General features: G+C 33.9%; 2 protein-coding genes across 2 annotated transcripts; one reads left to right on the forward strand and one right to left on the reverse strand.

The window, feature by feature from the left end:
* Window positions 1-245: 245 nt before the first annotated feature.
* LOC107433862 (coatomer subunit epsilon-1) lies at window positions 246-7,389 on the reverse strand. The gene is made up of 7 exons (XM_016045235.4): window positions 7,011-7,389; window positions 6,828-6,917; window positions 6,229-6,380; window positions 2,837-2,972; window positions 2,596-2,751; window positions 1,731-1,810; window positions 246-592 (listed from the first exon to the last, which is right to left on the reverse strand). Exons 1-7 carry the CDS (start codon window positions 7,179-7,181, stop codon window positions 499-501), a joined length of 879 nt encoding a protein of 292 aa, XP_015900721.1. The 5' UTR covers window positions 7,182-7,389; the 3' UTR covers window positions 246-498.
* Window positions 7,390-7,440: 51 nt separating this feature from the next.
* LOC107433830 (uncharacterized) lies at window positions 7,441-8,465 on the forward strand. Its single transcript, XM_060819999.1, has 2 exons — window positions 7,441-7,445; window positions 7,634-8,465. The coding sequence occupies exons 1-2, from the start codon at window positions 7,441-7,443 to the stop codon at window positions 8,463-8,465; spliced, it is 837 nt and encodes a 278-aa protein (XP_060675982.1).
* Window positions 8,466-20,216: the final 11,751 nt, after the last annotated feature.

Genomic DNA, 20,216 nt, shown 5'->3' on the forward strand with positions numbered 1-20,216 from the left:
GGTGGGAACAAGGCCATGAGTGGCTCCACTATTGTTTCGATGCAGATGCATTTCTCTTTAATTTAATAGAACGCTGTTTTTCAACCCAAAAAAAAAAAAAAAAAAAAAAAAAAAAGGGAAGGGCTCACGACCTTTTCCTAGGCGAACAACAGCTTTGCCCCTTTTTTGTCCCATAAAGAAACTATAAAGTAGAATTTAACTGGTAAGACGGTTGCAATAATAACAAAAAAACAAGGGAGATCGACTTATTGATATAATTTGAAGAAAGTTGAGTATAATTTCATAGAAGATTTTGTAATTCACACAAAAATATCATATTAGGGACTCTATCCAATAATGATTTGAATTCTATCACCAAACATATCTTTTCCATTCAATTTATATGTTCTTAGCTTACAAAATCAAAAAGAACAGCCATCAGGAGAAAAAAAAAAAAAAAAAAGATGAAAGAATAATTCTTTAGACCATTCAGCTCTTCACTAAACCATCCGTGAGTCTTCAAGCAACTGATTGAACTGCTCTGTCGAAGCTCTCTTCGGCAGCAGTTGCCCGTTTGATGAGGATGTGGTCTGGGTGTGAAAGTTTCAATTGGCTGCGAAACAGAGATTTAATTGTCATTTAACAAAATATTCTACAGTAGAAACCTCGTATTCGTTTGGAACTAATTAGTACAAAACAATTATAGCTTTTATATAGTTATCTCTCAAAGGGTTTTCATATACTAACAACCTTCAAATCCAAACAAACCAAGTCAAATAATGGTAGCAGCAATAGAAATGTTTACTTAGAGATATGCCTAAGAAAGCAGGGTGAGAAAAAGTAGAGTACATTAACCATAGAAACAACTGAGAGAAACAACCAGTAACTTTATGCAGAATTCAAATAAAGGGGAACATAAAATATTGCTATATTGTTTTCTAGAGGCAAAAGCATACATCCAAATATCATGATTCCATCCTCTTAACCTATGAGAAAAGAGTGAATGAAAGTTTTTGCATCATGTTACTTAGCCCACAAGACTCTATGGGTTTTGCATCACATTACTTAGCCCACGAGACTATGGTTACTCATGCTCTCCCTTAACCATAGAAACAACCAGTAACTCTATGCAGAATTCAAATAAAAGGGAATACTAAAAATATTGCTATATGTTTTGTTGGTTATCGATGAGAAAAAAGTGAATGAAAGTTTTTGCATCATGTGATGCGGACTAATCTATCTTGTACACCACTTAGTCACAAGATTCCATGGTGGCTTATGCTCTCCATTGCTTGTGTGGATGTGGCCACTTCTAAAAAGGGGGTGGCAGGTAGAGAGCAAGAACATTATAAACAGCGCTTCACAAAAATCTAAAACCAATATTCATTTCATGATATAAAACAATACCAAGTAAACAGACTTCAGAATTTACTATATATGTCTTACGAGATTAGAACTTTAGCAACCACTTCCAAAGGTATAGAAATTATAGAAGACAAGATTGAAAAGTGGCAGAAAACAACTAATCTATTGAAGCAGAAAAGATATCAGAAGCTACATTTGCAGAACTTTAAGCTGTCTTGGATCCCATTACTCAACCTTGTAAGATAAACTGAAGAGATATATTAGGCTACTTCCACATTTTGCAGAACACAGCAGACATCAATTTTAATGTCTTATACTTTCTAGGTTATTCGTTTTACAATATATATATATATATAAAATTGGTTACGACATCAAAAACATCTTACCTGAGAAAGCGGGAAGGTGGTTTACCAAGGTGAAGACAGCATACAACCAAATTGGCTAAAGTTTCTGGATCCTTCGCATCCTGTGAAATAAAACAAATAACTTAGCATACCCGCTACAATTTAATAGAAACAAGTTTTTTGAAACATTGAAGCCATGAGGAATCCAAACCACGACATTGAAGTTAACCCAGAAATTAACAAAGTAAGTTTATGGAAGGGAAAAAAAAAAAAAAAAAGAACCAGAATTAGAGTCAGAAATCAAATGCACACATAAATGAATTCAAAGTAGCAACACAGCTCTATCTATCGTACAAAAGGGTGTTTGATTGATCATCTGTAAACACATTTCATGATTCAATGCCTTCAAAAGTAAAATTGTATTATGGTGACCTGTAATATTCAAATATATTTTGTAAAAAATGTTAAATAGTTTCAGAGTTTAAAAATTTTAAAAATATATAAAATATGTGTTTTATATTTAAAGAATAGAAAGAAAGATTTGACTTGATGAGGGAAAAAAAAAAAAAAAAAGAAAAAAAAATGGGATAGGAAAAAGGTTAACTGGTTCCATTTACCTTTTTCTTTAAGCTTTGCACAAAAAATTTTTAAATAAGAAAAATATTGTTTGGCTAACTTATTTTTAGAATCAAAACAATGAACAGTGATTTCAATATAAACCTAACATAATCTAAGTGCTTCAATATATAAAATCAGATATCAATTATGCATGCCAAAAGGAAGTAATAATGTAAATCATAGAATACGATTTAAATTTGTGAAAATTCGAAAATGGAAAACATGTAAAGAAATATAATCAGAGCTTAACAAATGTGAATAGCAAACAATTAATCATTAAGACACTTGCCTTGTTTAGTGCTTCAAGTAGCAGTGTTTCAGCTTCATCAAAGTTTCCCATGTGCATGCAGCAAACAGCTCTACCATTCAAGATCAGGCTCGTCATCTGATACTTCTCAGAGAAATCTTGGAAGATAAGATATGCTTCCTGTATCTTGGCGCCACCCTGGTTTCCCAGAAAAATGTAAATTACAAGCATCACAGTATCCCATCCACAAAGAAAAAGGTAAATGGAAGTAAAATAAATATACCACTGCCAGATTTAACCAGGCATTGGCGAGTTGAGTCAAAGTGTGGTCTTCATCAATCTGCTGCATCACCCTCAGCTGTCTCTCTGCATAATCTGATCTATGCATTTTCAGGAATATTTGAACATTTAGTGCATGCCTGCAAAAGCATAATTGGCCTAAATTAGACTTGAGATACCAATGAGATTCTTCACATACTTTTTCCACTTTCAGCTTCAACACCTTATTATGGATAAACTCTAACTGTACTAGCAACCAAAGGCAAAACTTATCATTTAATGTAAAAGATAAACTTCCTAGACCACCAAATCATTATCCAACACAAGGTTGGAATTGCAAAATGTAGTATATAAGCCATCTACATTACAAACTAGGGATCAGAGTTTGTATTTAAAAATAACAAAGCACGATATCAACTTCACTAATATTCCACATCATTCAAAAGAAAGATCATAGGAAATAAGCGGAAGAAAAGGTGAAGCGAGACAAAGGAGGAAATATATTAACCCGTGTAGAGGACAACAAGAAGGAGAGGGGAGAACCACTAGGCTCACTAAAAAATATAACCCAAAATTTAAGAATTTGAGGAAGGAAGAATGGAATTTATCTTCTTTCATATTTTATTCTTATTTGATTAATCAATTATTCAATCTGACAGTATGTTTTCTTTATTCCTTCTTTCTTACCAAACAAAACAAGGAATATACACTCTCTATCACCTGCTTATCCTTCAAATCACCTATCATATTCATCTCTACTATTTTCCCTACCGAACATGGTTAAACACATAAATGACCTTTTGTTTGTGTTTACAAATAACCCAAAGAAAATTAATTGAACATGTACAAGGTTTCAGGTTTGTTTCAGGTTTATTATATATCCATTTACACTAAAGGCTCAAGTGAATCACAATTCACAAGGACCAAATTAATGGAACATACAGAAACAGTAACCACATGTTGCTCCATAGTAAGTTTGATGTCTACAAACAATACTGATAATTGTAGATGGTAGTGTATATGTATATATACTGTTTTGCTATGGTGAGGGATCCATAAGAGATTTATAGAGAGGGAAAAGCTACATCATCAAATTTTTGCCTAATCATTAAAAAAAAATGCTGACTCAGCATCCTCCACTAGTTTCTATTCACCCTCCTGAAACCTTTATGCACTCCTTCCCTCAGCTCTCTCAGTTGCAGCAACACCATCTCCCCTCTCAGGATCATAACTGACATTCATATATATCCGGCAACGACCTCCAACTCTGAAAATGGTTGTTGTGTTTAGTTCTTATGGTAATCTAGAAGTCTAAGAGTTGCTACTCCTGCAAGGACCGATTCCATCTTGGCAAAGTGGGATTTTTACACACTTTAAAATTTGAACCTATCTACAGTGATGACAATAGCAAAAGCAGGGCTTCTGAAATTCCTCTGGTAATCTGCATTTGTCCCTCCGATAAATGCCATGAGAATAATGGAGGCTATATGTGGAATTTCCTCAATGCTTTGACCCCAAATTGGGTGGACCAAAAATACTTGAGGACCAGTGGATCAACCAGCTTAGAAATTTGAGGCAACAACTGCAAAGCTTAAACATTTTCATTAGAGTTGGATTAAAATCTTTTTTTCTTCACTTGAAATATCTATATATATATATATATATATGGATCTGCATGTGGGAAGAATGCTTCCATTATGGGCAATGAGAATTAACCCTATTTTATTCATTATTTAATGCGCAATGAGACGCTCCAGCATCTGCCTTTGGCCTATGCTAAGTGCCAAAAATTTTTACTCCAAATGTCTTTCTTGATTTGGCATGAACAAGGAATCTCCTTGTGCATAATAATAATCCACCAACACTTCCAGATTCCAAAGTGATCATGGAGATAGAATGGTATGCCAATGAAGGTCGTTGTTAGAGATGGAGGTTGTTGCAGGAGACAGTGCTGAAGCACCTTGCCAGTTCAGGGAGGGAGATGGTGTTGCTGCAGCTGAGAGAGCAGAGGGAGTGTGTAAAGGTTTGAGGAGCTAGCGTGAATAGAAAATGGTGGAGGATGCTGAGTCGGCAATGTTTTTTAAATGATTAGGCAAAATTTAGACGATGTGGCTTTTCCCTCTACAAGTCTCTTATGGATCCCTCACCATAGCAAAACTGTATATACATTATACTATATATGTATATGGATGTACATATTTATGTATATTATGTACAGTCTACAAACACACACTGTAGACTCATGTGAATCATAAGCACTAGATCGCTCCAGAGAAACTCAAGAGTTTCCATAACAAGTATTAATTCAACTTTGTATATTTAGCCTTGATTAATTATGTTTTGTTACATATATTTCAAATAAACAAACTTATTTGAAATGGTATTCTTCCCCTTTGTTTTATTTATTATTATTATCTTTTTAAGAAATGATTACGTTATTGATATGAAACACAACAAATATTTAAGAGGATGAGAAATCCTCAAAATGTAGTCAACAACTAAACTAAAAAACTAGCTACAGGTTATCCTACTCACTTGGAAATTAAAATCCAATAGGGATATACCCTTCAAATTAGTAAATTGAAATCTATATTAGGTACTCTAAGACTATAAGATAAAATAACCAAGATAACAATAAGTCCTACTCTAAAAGCCCAATGAAATAACAAGAAAAAACTGAACTAAAATAATACAAAGTCCAACCTCTCCCTTTCTATACTAGTTATTCAGTATTTTTTGAACTTTAGAGCCTGCCTGTTTTGTTTGGTAATAAATAGGATAATACCATCAGTGTTATCATACTAAACAGCAAAGACATTGACTTTTCTTAAAACAATAGGAGTTTGTTTTTATAAGCAAAGACCACAAATTTATTTAGAAAAAGAACATTCTTTGAATTATACCCCATACAAAACTAACGTTAAAATTTTAAAAATAAGAACTCAACACTGTTGAGATCTTTATTTTGTAAGAAAGAGAAGACTACTGAAATAATTGTCACATATGTTTCTAGAAGGTAAACTTAAACAATTATATTATTCTCTCCTTTGCATTTCCCCCCGCAAATTTAATTTTTCATGTTGTAATTTAATGGGCTAGTGGAATGTTACCCCCTTACACTTTTGTGTTAGTTTCAATTTTGTCCTAAATTTACTTGCAGCAATCAGTCTGACTATATAGCTAAGCCTAGGAGCAATAGAAAAGAGATTCGGCCTGTGTCAATAGAAAAACACACATGTTCCTAACATTATAGTCAACCCCCACAAGTAGGGGGGAAAAAAAAGGAAAAAAAAAAAAAAAAAGGAAGCAATAGGATCTAGAAATAATCAAGAAATCTTAGCAAAAACAGATCTACAAATTGCTTTGAGCATCATAAAAGCATATAAATCCACTCACAGTTCCAAAGTCCCTCCGGCATTAGTGTGTTTGAGAGCCTCGTTATAGTCCTGTTCATGCATGAATATGATCCCAGCAATGAGCCTAAGGATTGGGTTGTTTCCAATCGCTGGATCTGCCAACCACTCTTTCAGGCTAGAGATTGTCGACTCCTATACCAGTAGTAAAATTTAAAATCACAACAAACCTTTCAATAATTTATCTGGGTTTTTATTATTATTATTTTTTTTGGTAATGCTTCAAAAAAAAAAAAAATTAAATATCTCTGTCCCTGCTTAATGAATTAGTTAAAATTTGAACCGGGTATTCATAAACGCAAAAGAAACAGAAAAACAAAGCGCATTAAAACTGCGTTTGGCATCAAAGGAATTTGGCTTTAAACGGAATTCACAGATCTAATTGACTTCAATGTCTTAGCGGCGGAAATAGTTATAGTGAAGTCGTGTTAATATCGTTTCACAGAAAGCTCACAATTGGATTAGAAAGCTCAAATTTATCGCAACCAAAACGCAGATCTGAATTTCAATCTTCATATTGCAGAACAAAGAAAAGAAAAAGGAAAGAATTGAGACAATCATGTAGATCGAGGAAAAACGAACCTTGTTATCGGGGCTAGAGAGGTACAGAGCGAGCAACTTGACGGCCTGGAGAGGCGTGGCGGCAGAGGAATCGATCTCATTGATAACAAGCTGAGAACAGATGCAGAGAATCAAAACCTAGTTGTGCAACTGATCAGAGAGAGAGAGAGAGAGAGAGAGAGAGAGAGAGAGAGAGAGAGAGACCTGGTAGCTGCCGAGGGCGATGTAAGAGCGGTAGACAAGGGAGTCTCTCTCGATGGCGTCGTCAGGGGAGAGATTTGGGAGATCGCTGTTGTTAATGGCGGCCTGGTAGGCTCCCAAGTAGAAGTTGTTCCTCAAATTGAATAGGTGGTCCGGCGCTGTCGCTGTTGCCATTGCTTTTGCTATTGATTTTGCTGCTTCAATTGCCCCCCTTTTCTATTTCTAGATCTGATCAAATTTCAAACTCTAAACTCAAAAACTCCTTCTGATCCACTCAGGCACAGAGAGAGAGAGAGAAAGAGTGTTCTTGGGAAAGAAGAAGGAGAATGTGTTTCACTTTTGGAAATGCACCAGCGTTTGTGAAATTCCAATTTGGTGCAAACCCCTTGTTTTAATTCAGTTACTAAACTGTGCTTGTGATTTGTTGGGCTCAATGGCGTGAGTAAGTGGGCGAGAATGTTAGAACTTGATTGGTTGGGCTAAAATGTTATGGCATGATAACCCGGGGCCACGCCCATGCAGGGGTATTTGGCTCAATGTCCCTAGGGCTATTATAATATGTATTCCTTCATTGATTAATTTATTGGTTTTGTCTTTTAATAAGATTTGTATGTTTTTTATTTTAGATTTAATACAAAGATCTTTTGTGGCTCTTCTGATTTGGTTTCTCGGTTTTCATCAAAAATTAATACTGAGATTAGAAAAAGGACCAAATCCAGCTACAATAAGTTTGAATTCGAAGAAAGTAATGCTCAAATCTTCAGGCTAATGCTCGATGATGCCCATCTTCAATCCTGTGTTTATTTCTACGAGTATCAGAATGCTTTTACCTTCTCACTTGTGGTTGTTTCTTCTCAGCTGCTTCAGAAATACTTGAATAGTGGATCGAAAGAATCTGGGTCTTTAGCAAATGGTGGTTTTGTTCCGGTTCTGCTAGGATTTATGGGTGTTTTTAAGTTTCTGACATTGCTCGCTAAGGTTTCTTTTGAAAAATTAGCATTAAGGAGGCCGGAGAAGCAACTAAGTGTTCTCTTTGGGGCTTTGGGAGCCATAGCTGGGAATATGGTTTGCTTCCTAATTAGTCCTTCAGTTCTGGATTTCAATTTCAGTCCACTTGATGGTTTTAGTAGAGTTTCAATTGCTGTTTTAATGGGTTGCTTAGTTGGTTTTCTATTTATGCCTGCAACGAAGAGTGTCAGGGCGTTTTGGCTTGGAACTGATCAATCCAGGTCTAATTTGGCAATGATTTCATGCGGATGGTTTGCTAGACTAATTCTATATGCAAATTATTTGGTGATTCTATTCACGGCAATTCTATGGATTAAACCTTTATTAGAAATGTTGGTCAACAAGAACATTGGTGATGGTAAAGATGTGCATTTGGTCAACAAAGTTGGACATTTAGAGAGATTGTTTGGAAGTGTAGGAATTTTGTCTTTGATGGAAAAATTACCTTAGGTTTCATCAGTAATTACTGAAACCCCTGTAGTAATCACATTTTATCCAATTTTTGGTCCCCACAAGTCCCCTAATGTGTGTTAAATGCAACAATATGCAAAATATACATTCTTCAATTATCCTAAGGAGAAAAAACCCCAAAAGTTTGGAAAACGTTCTTAAATTGCCAAAAAGAAATTATTACCATAGGGCCTTCGGTAATTACCGATGCAACCTATGGTAATCAATTTGTTATTGTTAGAAAAATTATTATAGTTTTCATCAATAATTACCAAAACCTCTGTGATAATCATATTTTACCAATTTTTTGGCCCCAGAACTCTCCTAATGTGTGTTAAATGCAACAACATTCAAAATATACATTCTTTAATAATCCTAAGGAGAAAAAACCGCAAAAGTTCTGAAAAAAGTTCACAAATTGCCAAAACAAATTTATTACCGTAGGCCCTTCGGTAATTACTAATGCAACCTATGGTAATAAATTTGTCCTTGCTGGAAAAATTACCATAGGTTTCATCGGTAATTACTAAAACCCTGTGATAATCATATTTTACCAATTTTTTGGCCCCCACAAGTCACCTAATGTGTGTTAAATGCAACAACATGCAAAATATACATTCTTCAATGATCCTAAGGAGAAAAAACTTCGAAAGTTCAGAAAAAATTCACAAATTGCCTAAACAAATTTATTACCATAGGGCTTCAGTAATTACCGATGCAACCTACGGTAATCAATTTGTTCTTGCTGGAAAAATTATCATAGGTTTCATCGGTAATTACCGAAACCCCTGTGGTAATCACATTTTATCAATTTTTTGGCCCCCACAAGTCCCCTAATGTGTGTCAAATGCAACAACATGCAAAATATACATTTTTCAATGATCCTAAGGAGAAAAAACCCCAAAAGTTCGGAAAAAGTTCTCAAATTGCCAAAACAAATTTATTACCATAGGGCCTTCGATAATTACAAATGCAACCTATGGCAATCAATTTGTTCTTGCTGGAAAAATTACCATAGGTTTCATCGGTAATACCGAAACCCCTGTGGTAATCACATTTTACCGATTTTTTGGCCCCCATAAGTCCCCTAATGTTTGCTAAATGCAACAACATGCAAAATATACATTCTTCAATGATCCTAAGGAGAAAAAACCCCAAAAGTTCAGAAAACGTTCTCAAATTGCCAAAAAAAATTTGATTACCGTAGCGCTTTCGGTAATTACCGATGCAACCTACGGTAATATTTCCAGTAAGGACAAATTGATTACCGTAGGTTTCATCGGTAATTACCCAAGGCCTTACGCTAATCATATTTTTTTGCCAATATGAGAACTTTTTCCGAACTTTTGGCTCCTTAGGATCATTGAAGAATGTATATTTTTCACCTTCTCAAGAGCTCTCTTAAATAGCTCAATACATATATATGAACGGATGGAGTATCCAACCTTCAGTAGGAAATAAATGTCAATTTTAAAATTTTTAAGTCAAACAATAAATCAATTTCCAAAGTTTCTACATGCTTTACTTAAACGATATGAAATAACCATGAAATAATTTAAAATGTTTCTCCTACTAAGTTGTTGATACAGGAATAGACAGAATCACTTCCACAACATAGACCAAGCTAGAACTTTACTAACTCATTTTCCATTATCTTATTTATCAAAGATAGGTAACCCTATTCAGAGAGTCAGACTAAGCAATTATTTTAATAGTCTGGTACTTTTTCACAAACACAGTATGACCAACACCATAATGTGAAACCAGAGGCAAACAGGCCATAACCTTATATGATAAATAATATTGAAATCTTTGAACACTGTTGGATTATATGATAAATAATATTGAAATCTTTGAACATTGTTGCATAAGTTCATGAAAAGCCAACATGATTTCAAACAGATAAAGTACTTTTTAACCCACTTCTCCATAAAATAAAGCTCTTTTGAGAGGTCAACGCCACATTGAGTAAGGAAAAAATGAATTAATGATAAGAATATGATCCCACCAATACTATAGGAACTCCATCATTTTGCAATTCCTCTTTGACGAAGTCCATCTACAAATAGAAATTATAGTTACATGTAAGAGACAAATTGAAAAAGCAAACTAGTCTCAATGAAGAAAAAAATGGTGGAATAGTGTCAATATAAATATATATATATATAATCTCATAGAGGGCAAAGATAGGATCAATTTACAACCAAATTTGATTACCGACGGCCCATCGATAATCAACTTTATTTGGATTTTTCTCACTTTTTCCAAACTTTGTGTGGATTTTTTTGTTGAGAATCATTAGATTTAGCATGTTCATGGTGGAAACACATATTATTGAAGTTGTCGGATTGAATTGTGGTGGTTTGCTTTGAAAAAATGGACAAATTGAAATTACTGACAGGGTATCAATAATTGCCGATGAAACCGTTTGTCAGGACCCGTCCAAAATTCCTCATCGGAACCCTAGACAAGCCCTGATCCTAGGAAAATCCTATCAGACCCTCCAAAGAAAAATCTGGTAGAACCTCCCCTAAAGGTTAGACTTACCACAAAATTTTCCTGCACATAAAATACACTCCAATAAACACCACATTATTCCTCCCACCTTCACTACAATATATTTCCATAGATTTACAGCACTCCAAAATAACAACAGGGAATCAATATATGATTCAATAAATATGTGTCCAATCAGTATACAGAGCATTATACAAACAATTATGAAATTAATACAATGACAGATGATGCAATACAAGATGGAGAGGAAAAAAGGAAGGAAATGCTTCTTGGACTTTCGGCAATGAACTGAGACGTCAAGTTCGCCCCCGGACAATCAACGTCGACTAACCTGGACCTAAGGGAACGAAATTTAAAAATATGAGATGCTAATCATCTTAGTGAGTAACCCAATCTACTATACAATAATACTAGTAATAAAATGGTAAATAACTTAGTTAATTGATTAATAAGAAATAAGTAAATAAATAATAGATGGTTAAAAATAATATTTTCCCTCAAAACCCTCACAATTCACTAAGTTGGAAAAGTTCCATATTTAAAACGTTTTACAAAACCCGCTATTTGTATGCCCCAAAAACTAAGGAAAACAATTAGTCAATAGTTTTCTAATAAAATATGATAATTCAATAATCCAAATTTATAATGAAACAAATTGAAATAAAAATAACTTATAACAATTACTAAATAATAATGCATATCATAACAATTAATACCGAAATATTAATAAAACTCACATTAAAACAATTCATGAAATAATTAAATAATTAAAATAAATCAATTTATTGAATAATTAAGCAAAGGAAAAATTAAATCAAATTAAAACTTTCATTTGAAATAAGTAATAAAAACAACATTAAATATATTCTTAATTTAAATACAATTTCAAAATATTTATTTTGAAAATCATGTTCCGAAAACTACTTGATGCACCCACTATATACCAGTGGCGTCAACGGTACCCAGCGTCCCAAGGTACCGCCAGACAGGAGGTTAAAGAGAGAACCGGTATACGGTCGCATGGCGTCCCACCGCGCCACTGCTAACAGGAGTTCCGGCCATGGAGGGGCCGCCTACCCTCATCCGATGGCAACCTCAGGACAACCCTATAATCACCTATGCGCTACTCACACCCACCTGCGCACTCACCACATCCACCTGCGCTCTAATCATATCCATGCATAAAGAACACCAGTACGTGTATGGTGCATCTAAAAATCATAAAATCAATATATTTATTTTCAAATCTCAAAATCTCATAAATATCACCGGCTTTATTCTATTCAATTAAATCCATAAATTTTCCATAATTTCTTTATAAATCATCGTCATAAATCCATTGCACAATTTCCATCAATTTCAAATCCATCAACTCTCAAATGCACCAATTTTCCAATTCACAATATTCAAATGCGTAAGCATAATTTTTAAAATAATAAATTAAATTAATATTTCTTTCTCAAATATTCAAAAACCAATTTGAATCAAATATGTCATTTAAACCTCATAAAATCCACAATAATCAAAACTCGCATAAATATACATTTTCAAACACATAATAAATCCATCAATGAAACTAACAACAATTTAAAATAAATATTTCTTCAATTCCTCAAAATTCAAAATATAATTGAATCACATAAAAATTCCAAAATTCGTAAATCCATATAAATGCATTTTTTATTGCTTGAAATAAGCTCACAATAATTTCAACAATAAATCAAAAATGTTAAAATCATAATTTCCATAAATATCAAATTTTCATAAAATGAATTTCCATAATTTATCAAAATCAAAATATGATTTAATGCACATATACATTTCAATTTATTCAAATTGTGCCATCAAAATTTCAAATATAATTTTGCTAAATATTTAACACATAAATATTAAATCCAAATATTTAATTATTACAAAATAAATATAATTTAACACCCGAAATTAATTTGAAGGTGGGTTACTTACCTCGAGCACGCAATTAACCCAAAATCCTCCATGGGATCAATTCCACGACGCACACGTGCTCCTAGAACAACAATATTACATAACTCAAATAAATTAATATTTTATTCGGATAAATAATACCCGGTACCCGAGGGATTTAACACAAACGTTAACCAAAATTTATGAGTAATATACCGAAACGAAGCTTGTGAAACGAGGATTACGAATCTGGTCTTACTTCCCGGAGATCGGACCCGAGGTGACCGGAATCTCGCCGGAAAGCTCTCGGATTTTAGACCCTTGATTCTCACACTGAGGAAAATGGACACTGGATTTGGGTTCAGAGGGTCGGAATTAGTGGGAAAGGATGGGCGGTGCAACTGGAAACTCGCCGGAAATTCGATTTCCCCGACGAGCCCCCTGGTCACCGAAATCCGCCACCGCCGGCGGCACGTCCGGTGGCCACTGGCCATGATTTTTGTGGAAAGGTAGATCGGAAAATGGGTGACTCAACGGGATTGGTGGTGAGGCAAATGGAGGTCGGAATGGAGAGAAATCTGGGTTTGAAGAAATCGGCACTGCTGCGGGAAAAAGTCTCGATCTGGGTGCTTCGGTGGTTGGTTGGCCGTGATTTTTGGCTGGCCGGCCAGTTTTCAAGTGGACTTCAAGATAGGGTGGCGTGTGTATGGAAAGGGTGGCCGGAAATGGGTGAACGACGGTTGGCCGGTTGGGTTTCTCTCTCTAGCTCTCTCTCTCTCTCTCCTCCTTTCTTTCTCTCTCCTTCTCCGACTCACATGTTTTGGCCAAAATAAAAGCCACCCGTGGGTGATACTGTTCACTCATGGGATTGGCTAAAAATACAACACGTGGCACACACTGTTCACTCAAGTCAAAATATATTAAAATATTACAATATTCGGAAAATTTTGCATGTCCATAACTTTTTAACCAGATGTCCAATTTAAGCGTGCCGCTAGTCTATAAACTCGTATCGATGAGTACTTTACAACCATGCATGAGTCAAAGCTCAACTTTGCATGAACAAAAAGTCAACTCCGACACCCTTGGACAATTTTGACCTTAACTTGTTTTGCTCATAACTTTCAATCTGTAGCTCCGTTTTCAACGTACTACTAGTCTATGGACTCGTGACAACGTGTACTTTTTAATGGTACCTCGGTCAATGTGAAATTCCATCAGGAGCAAAAAGTCAACGTTTGACCCCTTCTCGATCAACGATGATCAAACCCGGTCAACCTTGATCAAATTTTAAAAATTTCCGGTGTACTTCGGGACAGGGTGTTATACCGTCAGTAATTTTTCACAAACACAGTGTGTTCGAGTTAAAGTTAAATGACTATATTAGCAAGAATTGGTGAAATTATTTGACTAGGGTAGTTCTTAAATACAGGGTGCTTATTGAAGTTTTCTTTTCCTTTTTTGGTATATGGGAGCTTATTCAATTTTCTTGGGGGAAAAACAAGCAAAACATTCTCATGAATACTACCAACTCTGTGAGCAACAAGATAATGCAGATGACAAAAGTAAATCATATAAAAGAAAACAAAGTAAAGAAGTATGGCAACCATCATTAAGTCCAGATGTTTATTTGATGCAGCATTTCATTTACTTTTATGGCCTAATAACCATGTTTAGCAGTTTTCACCATAGGACATCAAGTCTTTCCAATCTTTATATATTTATGTATGACAAAATAGAACCATAGACAACTAAGATATAGTAGTGTATTTAGACTTTGAACATATGAAACAACTTACATAATATATTAAACAATATGTGAACAAAACTATGATGCACAGTAAATGTGAGTCTACATAAATATGAATTTTGGGGACAAAGATATTGCATACGTGATATACATTATGAGCTAATTCACTTAGAATTTGCTATAGCTAGTTGATAGAGAATATGTCAATGTCACCATTCATATGACCTTGTAATGCAAATAAACAAAATAAAACTTCAAGTTAAATAGAATATACAATTAAAAAACCAAACAAAACATACAATTATTCCAAAACTTCAATTTCTATTCTCCACAATTCAATCTTCAATCTTCATACTTCTAGCATACAAAAAAACACATAACATACAATTCTTCCAGCATACAAAATCCATATTCCTCAGCATAAAAAATTCACATTCTTCTATACTTCATAAAAAATAAAGACAAAATTAAGGAGAAAAATTTAGTCTATGTACCTTTGAAAATTTATGCCACTGCCTAAATTTAGTCAATCTTTCAATTAACTGGTTCTTCCTTTCTTCATATGTGAGCTTCTTTAAGTTGAACTTGTCAAACAAAGAAAGAGAGCAACTTTCTTCAGATTCTTTGTTTATAAAAGGAAAAACAAAAAAAGAAAGTCAATTATGTAACCAAGTAACTAACTTTTTTTTTTTTTTCTAACATTATATGATCAATCCTAGCTACAAAGAGAAACTAAAGGTAGTTTAATCTCAAATTAGAACAAAACAGAACAGTTATAATATACATAATATATATAACCAAAATTGCATATTATTAGTATAACTTAGCATTTAGCATATATAATCAAATTCTCTCTAACATGCTCGTTATCTACATGTTAAGTTATACACAAAATGCATTTATTAAAGACATTGTATTAATTGCAAGTTCACAAATATTGGCACAAAAAAGTAAGTTGGAGGTCATTGTTTCTATACCAAAGAAAGAAGAATAAAATGAGGGGGATTAGACCCCCATAATCATTTATCACACCATCAACACATGTAACAAATCTAATATTGATGTTGAACTTCACCAATAACAAAAAAACATGCATGGCATTTTCCAATGACCTTCCATGCCCATGTTCAATAAGAATATGACTTTCAAAGGAGACAATTCCATTTCTTTGATCAAGAAACACATATTGTCTCCTATCTATACATACATACATATATATATATATATATATATAAACATGACAGATAAAAATAAGAATATCTAGGATTTGAGTGTAAGGCATTTGAAGGTAAGCCTTTTAAGTAGTAATTTTAGTAAAAAGTTCTCTACTTGTCGTATATATTTTGCTAGTATCTAAATTACAGTAAATGTCCAAGCACATCAAAGATAGATACACAACTAATAAAACATGGTTAATGAGATTACGATTAAAACTTGGTCAAAGAGATTATGATAAGATAATATTAGAATGAGTATCCATTATTGGCATAGAAACATAATCAGATTGGACAATAGAGTTTATATATACATATATGCCTAGCTACTTCAAGTGTGTGTATAGATATATATGCATATGATATGGTAATCTAATGTAAGAAAATGTAAAGTTGAACCAACTCACACGTATAGAATAAAAACAAGGTAATATGTACATGTTTTGTTTTGCCGAGATTTGAGAGGGGAAAAAAAAATCAGAGCTTGTCCTAGCCAGACATAACAATATATTTTAGCTGAGAGATGAAGCTCTTTACGGAAAGTAAGATGCATTGAACAAGTAACAATTGTAATGTAAACACATTTACTCCTACATATATCTATATATTAAGATGTAAAAGATATGTATGGATGTGGAGTGAGAAAGTTTGACCATACAAGAGTCTCTCATGTCCCATATGCATTTGGTGAGGTTTACATCCTGCACATATCTATATATTATTCTTTCCACAAAAAGAGAATAAAGATCGATCTAGACTACTTTGACAATGCAGCTACATGGTAGCTTAATAGACACAAGTAATTTTGACTCACTAGTTTACAGTTGACCAAGATATTGGCGAATACCACATACAATCAAGAAAAGAGTACCTATAAGCACATGAAAACCATGAAAGCCAGTTGCTAAGAAAAAGATAGAACCATAAATACTATTCGATATAGTGAAGTATGCTTGATAATATTCCATTCCTTGAAAGCCAGTGAATACTAGAGCCAGTGAAACGGTAGCTACAGAATACCCCAGAAGGGAATTTTGCTCTACTTCCCTCAATATTCACTTTATGCCACGCCGACTCCCCTTTCATCGTAAGGCATGGAATAAGACCCAGGGGGAATTTCCATGGGACTCCAAAATTGCATCTATCATGGTACAATGAGGATGAGTTTTATTTCCAATAGAAAATCCATGAACTCTATTGTTAAGCTCGATCCAACTGTGCCCGGGACCCTTTTTCACTTCTAAGTCTCTCAATCTCTTCCTCACTTCCATCTTCTCACTCCACTTCCAACATATATGTTAGGCAAAATTACATATGCAGGTATTTGCTTAGGATTTAAACTAAATATCTTCTCTACTAGACAACATTATATAATGTTAAGACATTCAAACACAAGAGCAGATAACATTCAATAATTATCAACCTCACAAAAATTTAAACGTTAAGAAAACATATACGTCTTAGCAAGAATAAAATAGTAAATGGGATGCTTATTGTTTATTTTTATCATTTCTCTGTTTACTACCATTGTTATGGTTCTTTTAGTCTTTGCTCACCAAAAAAAAAAAAAAAAAAAGGAAATGACCTAAAATGGTGTCTAGAACCAAAAAATGAAATAGCAATAAAAGATTGAAACAAAAATTATAAAGCCTTGAGAAAATGTTCGACCAATAAGTGGTGGGTTTGAATTTTTGATCAAAAAAGTGCAGGGAGGTGTATCATAAACGTTTATAGTGTCCTAGGGTTGTCCCTTATCAAATTTCTTCTTTGTGAGATTAGCACAGACTGCAACATGAATTATCTTATGCAATTTTTCAAGCTTATTTGCCTTAATTCCTCTTTCTATGTACTCACCAAAGTATTTTATTAAAAAAAAAAAAAAAGAGAAACCCAGTAAGAACTTCAAATATGATTTTGACAGATGCATACAAACAAACAGTAGATGGGTTTGAAAGTGGAATAGAGAAATGATTACCAAAAGAAGAATTAAAAATAGAGAAGGATTACTAGGAGAAGGATCAAAGTTTGTGATAAATGAAAAATGAAGAACGCGAACAAACCCAACAAATAATCTCGAATAAACCTAACCCTTGAACTAAAACCCAAAAATTTCAACAAGATAAACTTACCAATGATTGAGAGAGAGAGAGAGACGGGATCGCACCCAGAGAGAGAGAGAGAGAGAGAGAGAGAGAGAAGAGATCTTAGAGCTGTTTTGTCTTCCTCTTTTCTTCATAGTTCGTTTGGTTCAAGGGAAAAATGGACCATTTTCCTTCTATTTTTCTTTTGATATTTGAAAATGATACTTTAGGAATATTGAAAAATGAGAGGGCAAAAGAAAAAGATTGAGACCCGAGTGGGTAAATTTCCTTAAAGGAATTTGGTCCAATACCCTATTGGAAGACCCTTAAGGAAATTTACCCACTCAGTTCTCAGTCTTTTTTTTTTTGCCCTCTCATTTTTCAATATTCTTAAAGTATCCTTTTCAAATATCAAAAGAAAAATAGAAGGAAAATGGTCCATTTTTCCCTTGAACCAAACGAACTATGAAGAAAAGAGGAAGACAAAACAGCTCTAAGATCTCTTCTCTCTCTCTCTCTCTCTCTCTGGGTGCGATCCCGTCTCTCTCTCTCTCTCAATCATTGGTAAATTTATCTTGTTGAAATTTTTGGATTTTAGTTCAAGGGTTAGGTTTATTCGAGATTATTTGTTGGGTTTGTTCGCGTTCTTCATTTTTCATTTATCACAAACTTTGATCCTTCTCCTAGTAATCCTTCTCTATTTTTAATTCTTCTTTTGGTAATCATTTCTCTATTTCTCTTTTCAAACCCACCTATTGTTTGTTTTTATGCATTTGTCAAAATCATATTTGAAGTTCTTACTGGGTTTCTCTTTTCTTTTTCTTTTTTTTTAGTGAAATCCTTTGGTGAGTACATAGAAAGAAGAATTAAGGTAAATAACCTTGAAGAATTGCATAAGATAATTCATGCTGTTGTCTGTGCTAATATCACAGTGAAGAAATCTGATAAGGAACCACCCCAGGACACTATTAATGTTTATGGTACACCTCCCTACACTTTTTTGATCAAAAATTCAAAACCCACCACTTATTGGTCGAACATTTTCTCAAGGCTTTACAATTTTTATTTCAATCTTTTATTGGTATTTCATTTTTTTTATTGCAGACCCCATTTTAGGTCATCCCCCCCCCCCCCCCCTCTTTTTTTTTTTTTTTTTTTGTGAGCAAAGACTAAAAAAACCATAATAATGGTAGTAAACAGAGAAATGATAAAAATAATCAACTAGCATCCCATTTACTATTTCATTCTTGCTAAAACGTATATGTTTTCTTAAAGTTTAAGAGGTTGATAATTATTGAATGTTATCTGGTCTTGTGTTTGAATGTCTTAACATTATATAATGTTGTCTAGCAGAGAAGATATTTAGTTTAAATCCTAAGCGAATACCTGAATATTTAATTTTGCCTAACATATATGTTGGAAGTGGAGTGAGAAGATGGAAGTGAGGAAGAGACTGAGAGACTTACAAGTGAAAAACGATCCTAGGCATAGTTGGATTGAGCTTGACAATAGAGTTCATGGATTTTCTGTTGGAGATAAAACTCATCCTCATTGTACCATGATAGATGCAATTTTGGAGTCCCATGGAGATTACCCCCTGGTCTTATTCCACGCCTTATGATGAAAGGGGAGTTGGCGTGGTGTAAAGTGAAGATTGAGGGAAGTAGAGCAAAATTCCCTTCTGGGGTATTCCGTATATTCGCCCTAATTGAATAAAAGCTATCTTGAATAGCTACTGTTTCACTGGCTCTAGTATTCATTGGCTTTCAAGGAATGGAATATTATCAAGCACCCTTCACTATTTCGGATAGTATTTATGGTTCTACCTTTTTCTTAGCAACTGGCTTTCATGGTTTTTCATGTGATTATAGGTACTCTTTTCTTGATCATATGTGGTATTCGCCAATATCTTGATCAACTGTGAACTAGTGAGTCAAAATTACTTGTGTCTGTTAAGCTACCATGTAGCTGCATTGTTAAAGTTTTCTAGATCGATCTTTGTTGTCTTTTTGCGGAAAGAATAATATATAGATATGTGCAGGATGTAAACCTCACCAGAAGCATATGGGACATGAGAGACGCTTGTATGGTCAAACTTTCTCAATCCATATCCATACATATCTTTTAAATATTAAGATATAGATATATGTAGGAGTAAATGTGTTTACATTACAATTCTTGCTTGTTCAATGCATCTTGCTTTCTGTAAAGAGCTTCATCTCTCACCTAAAATATATTGTTATGTCTGGCTAAGAAAGCTATGATT

This window comes from Ziziphus jujuba, chromosome 1 (genome assembly GCF_031755915.1).
Source record: "Ziziphus jujuba cultivar Dongzao chromosome 1, ASM3175591v1".
NCBI classification, from domain to species: domain Eukaryota; kingdom Viridiplantae; phylum Streptophyta; class Magnoliopsida; order Rosales; family Rhamnaceae; genus Ziziphus; species Ziziphus jujuba.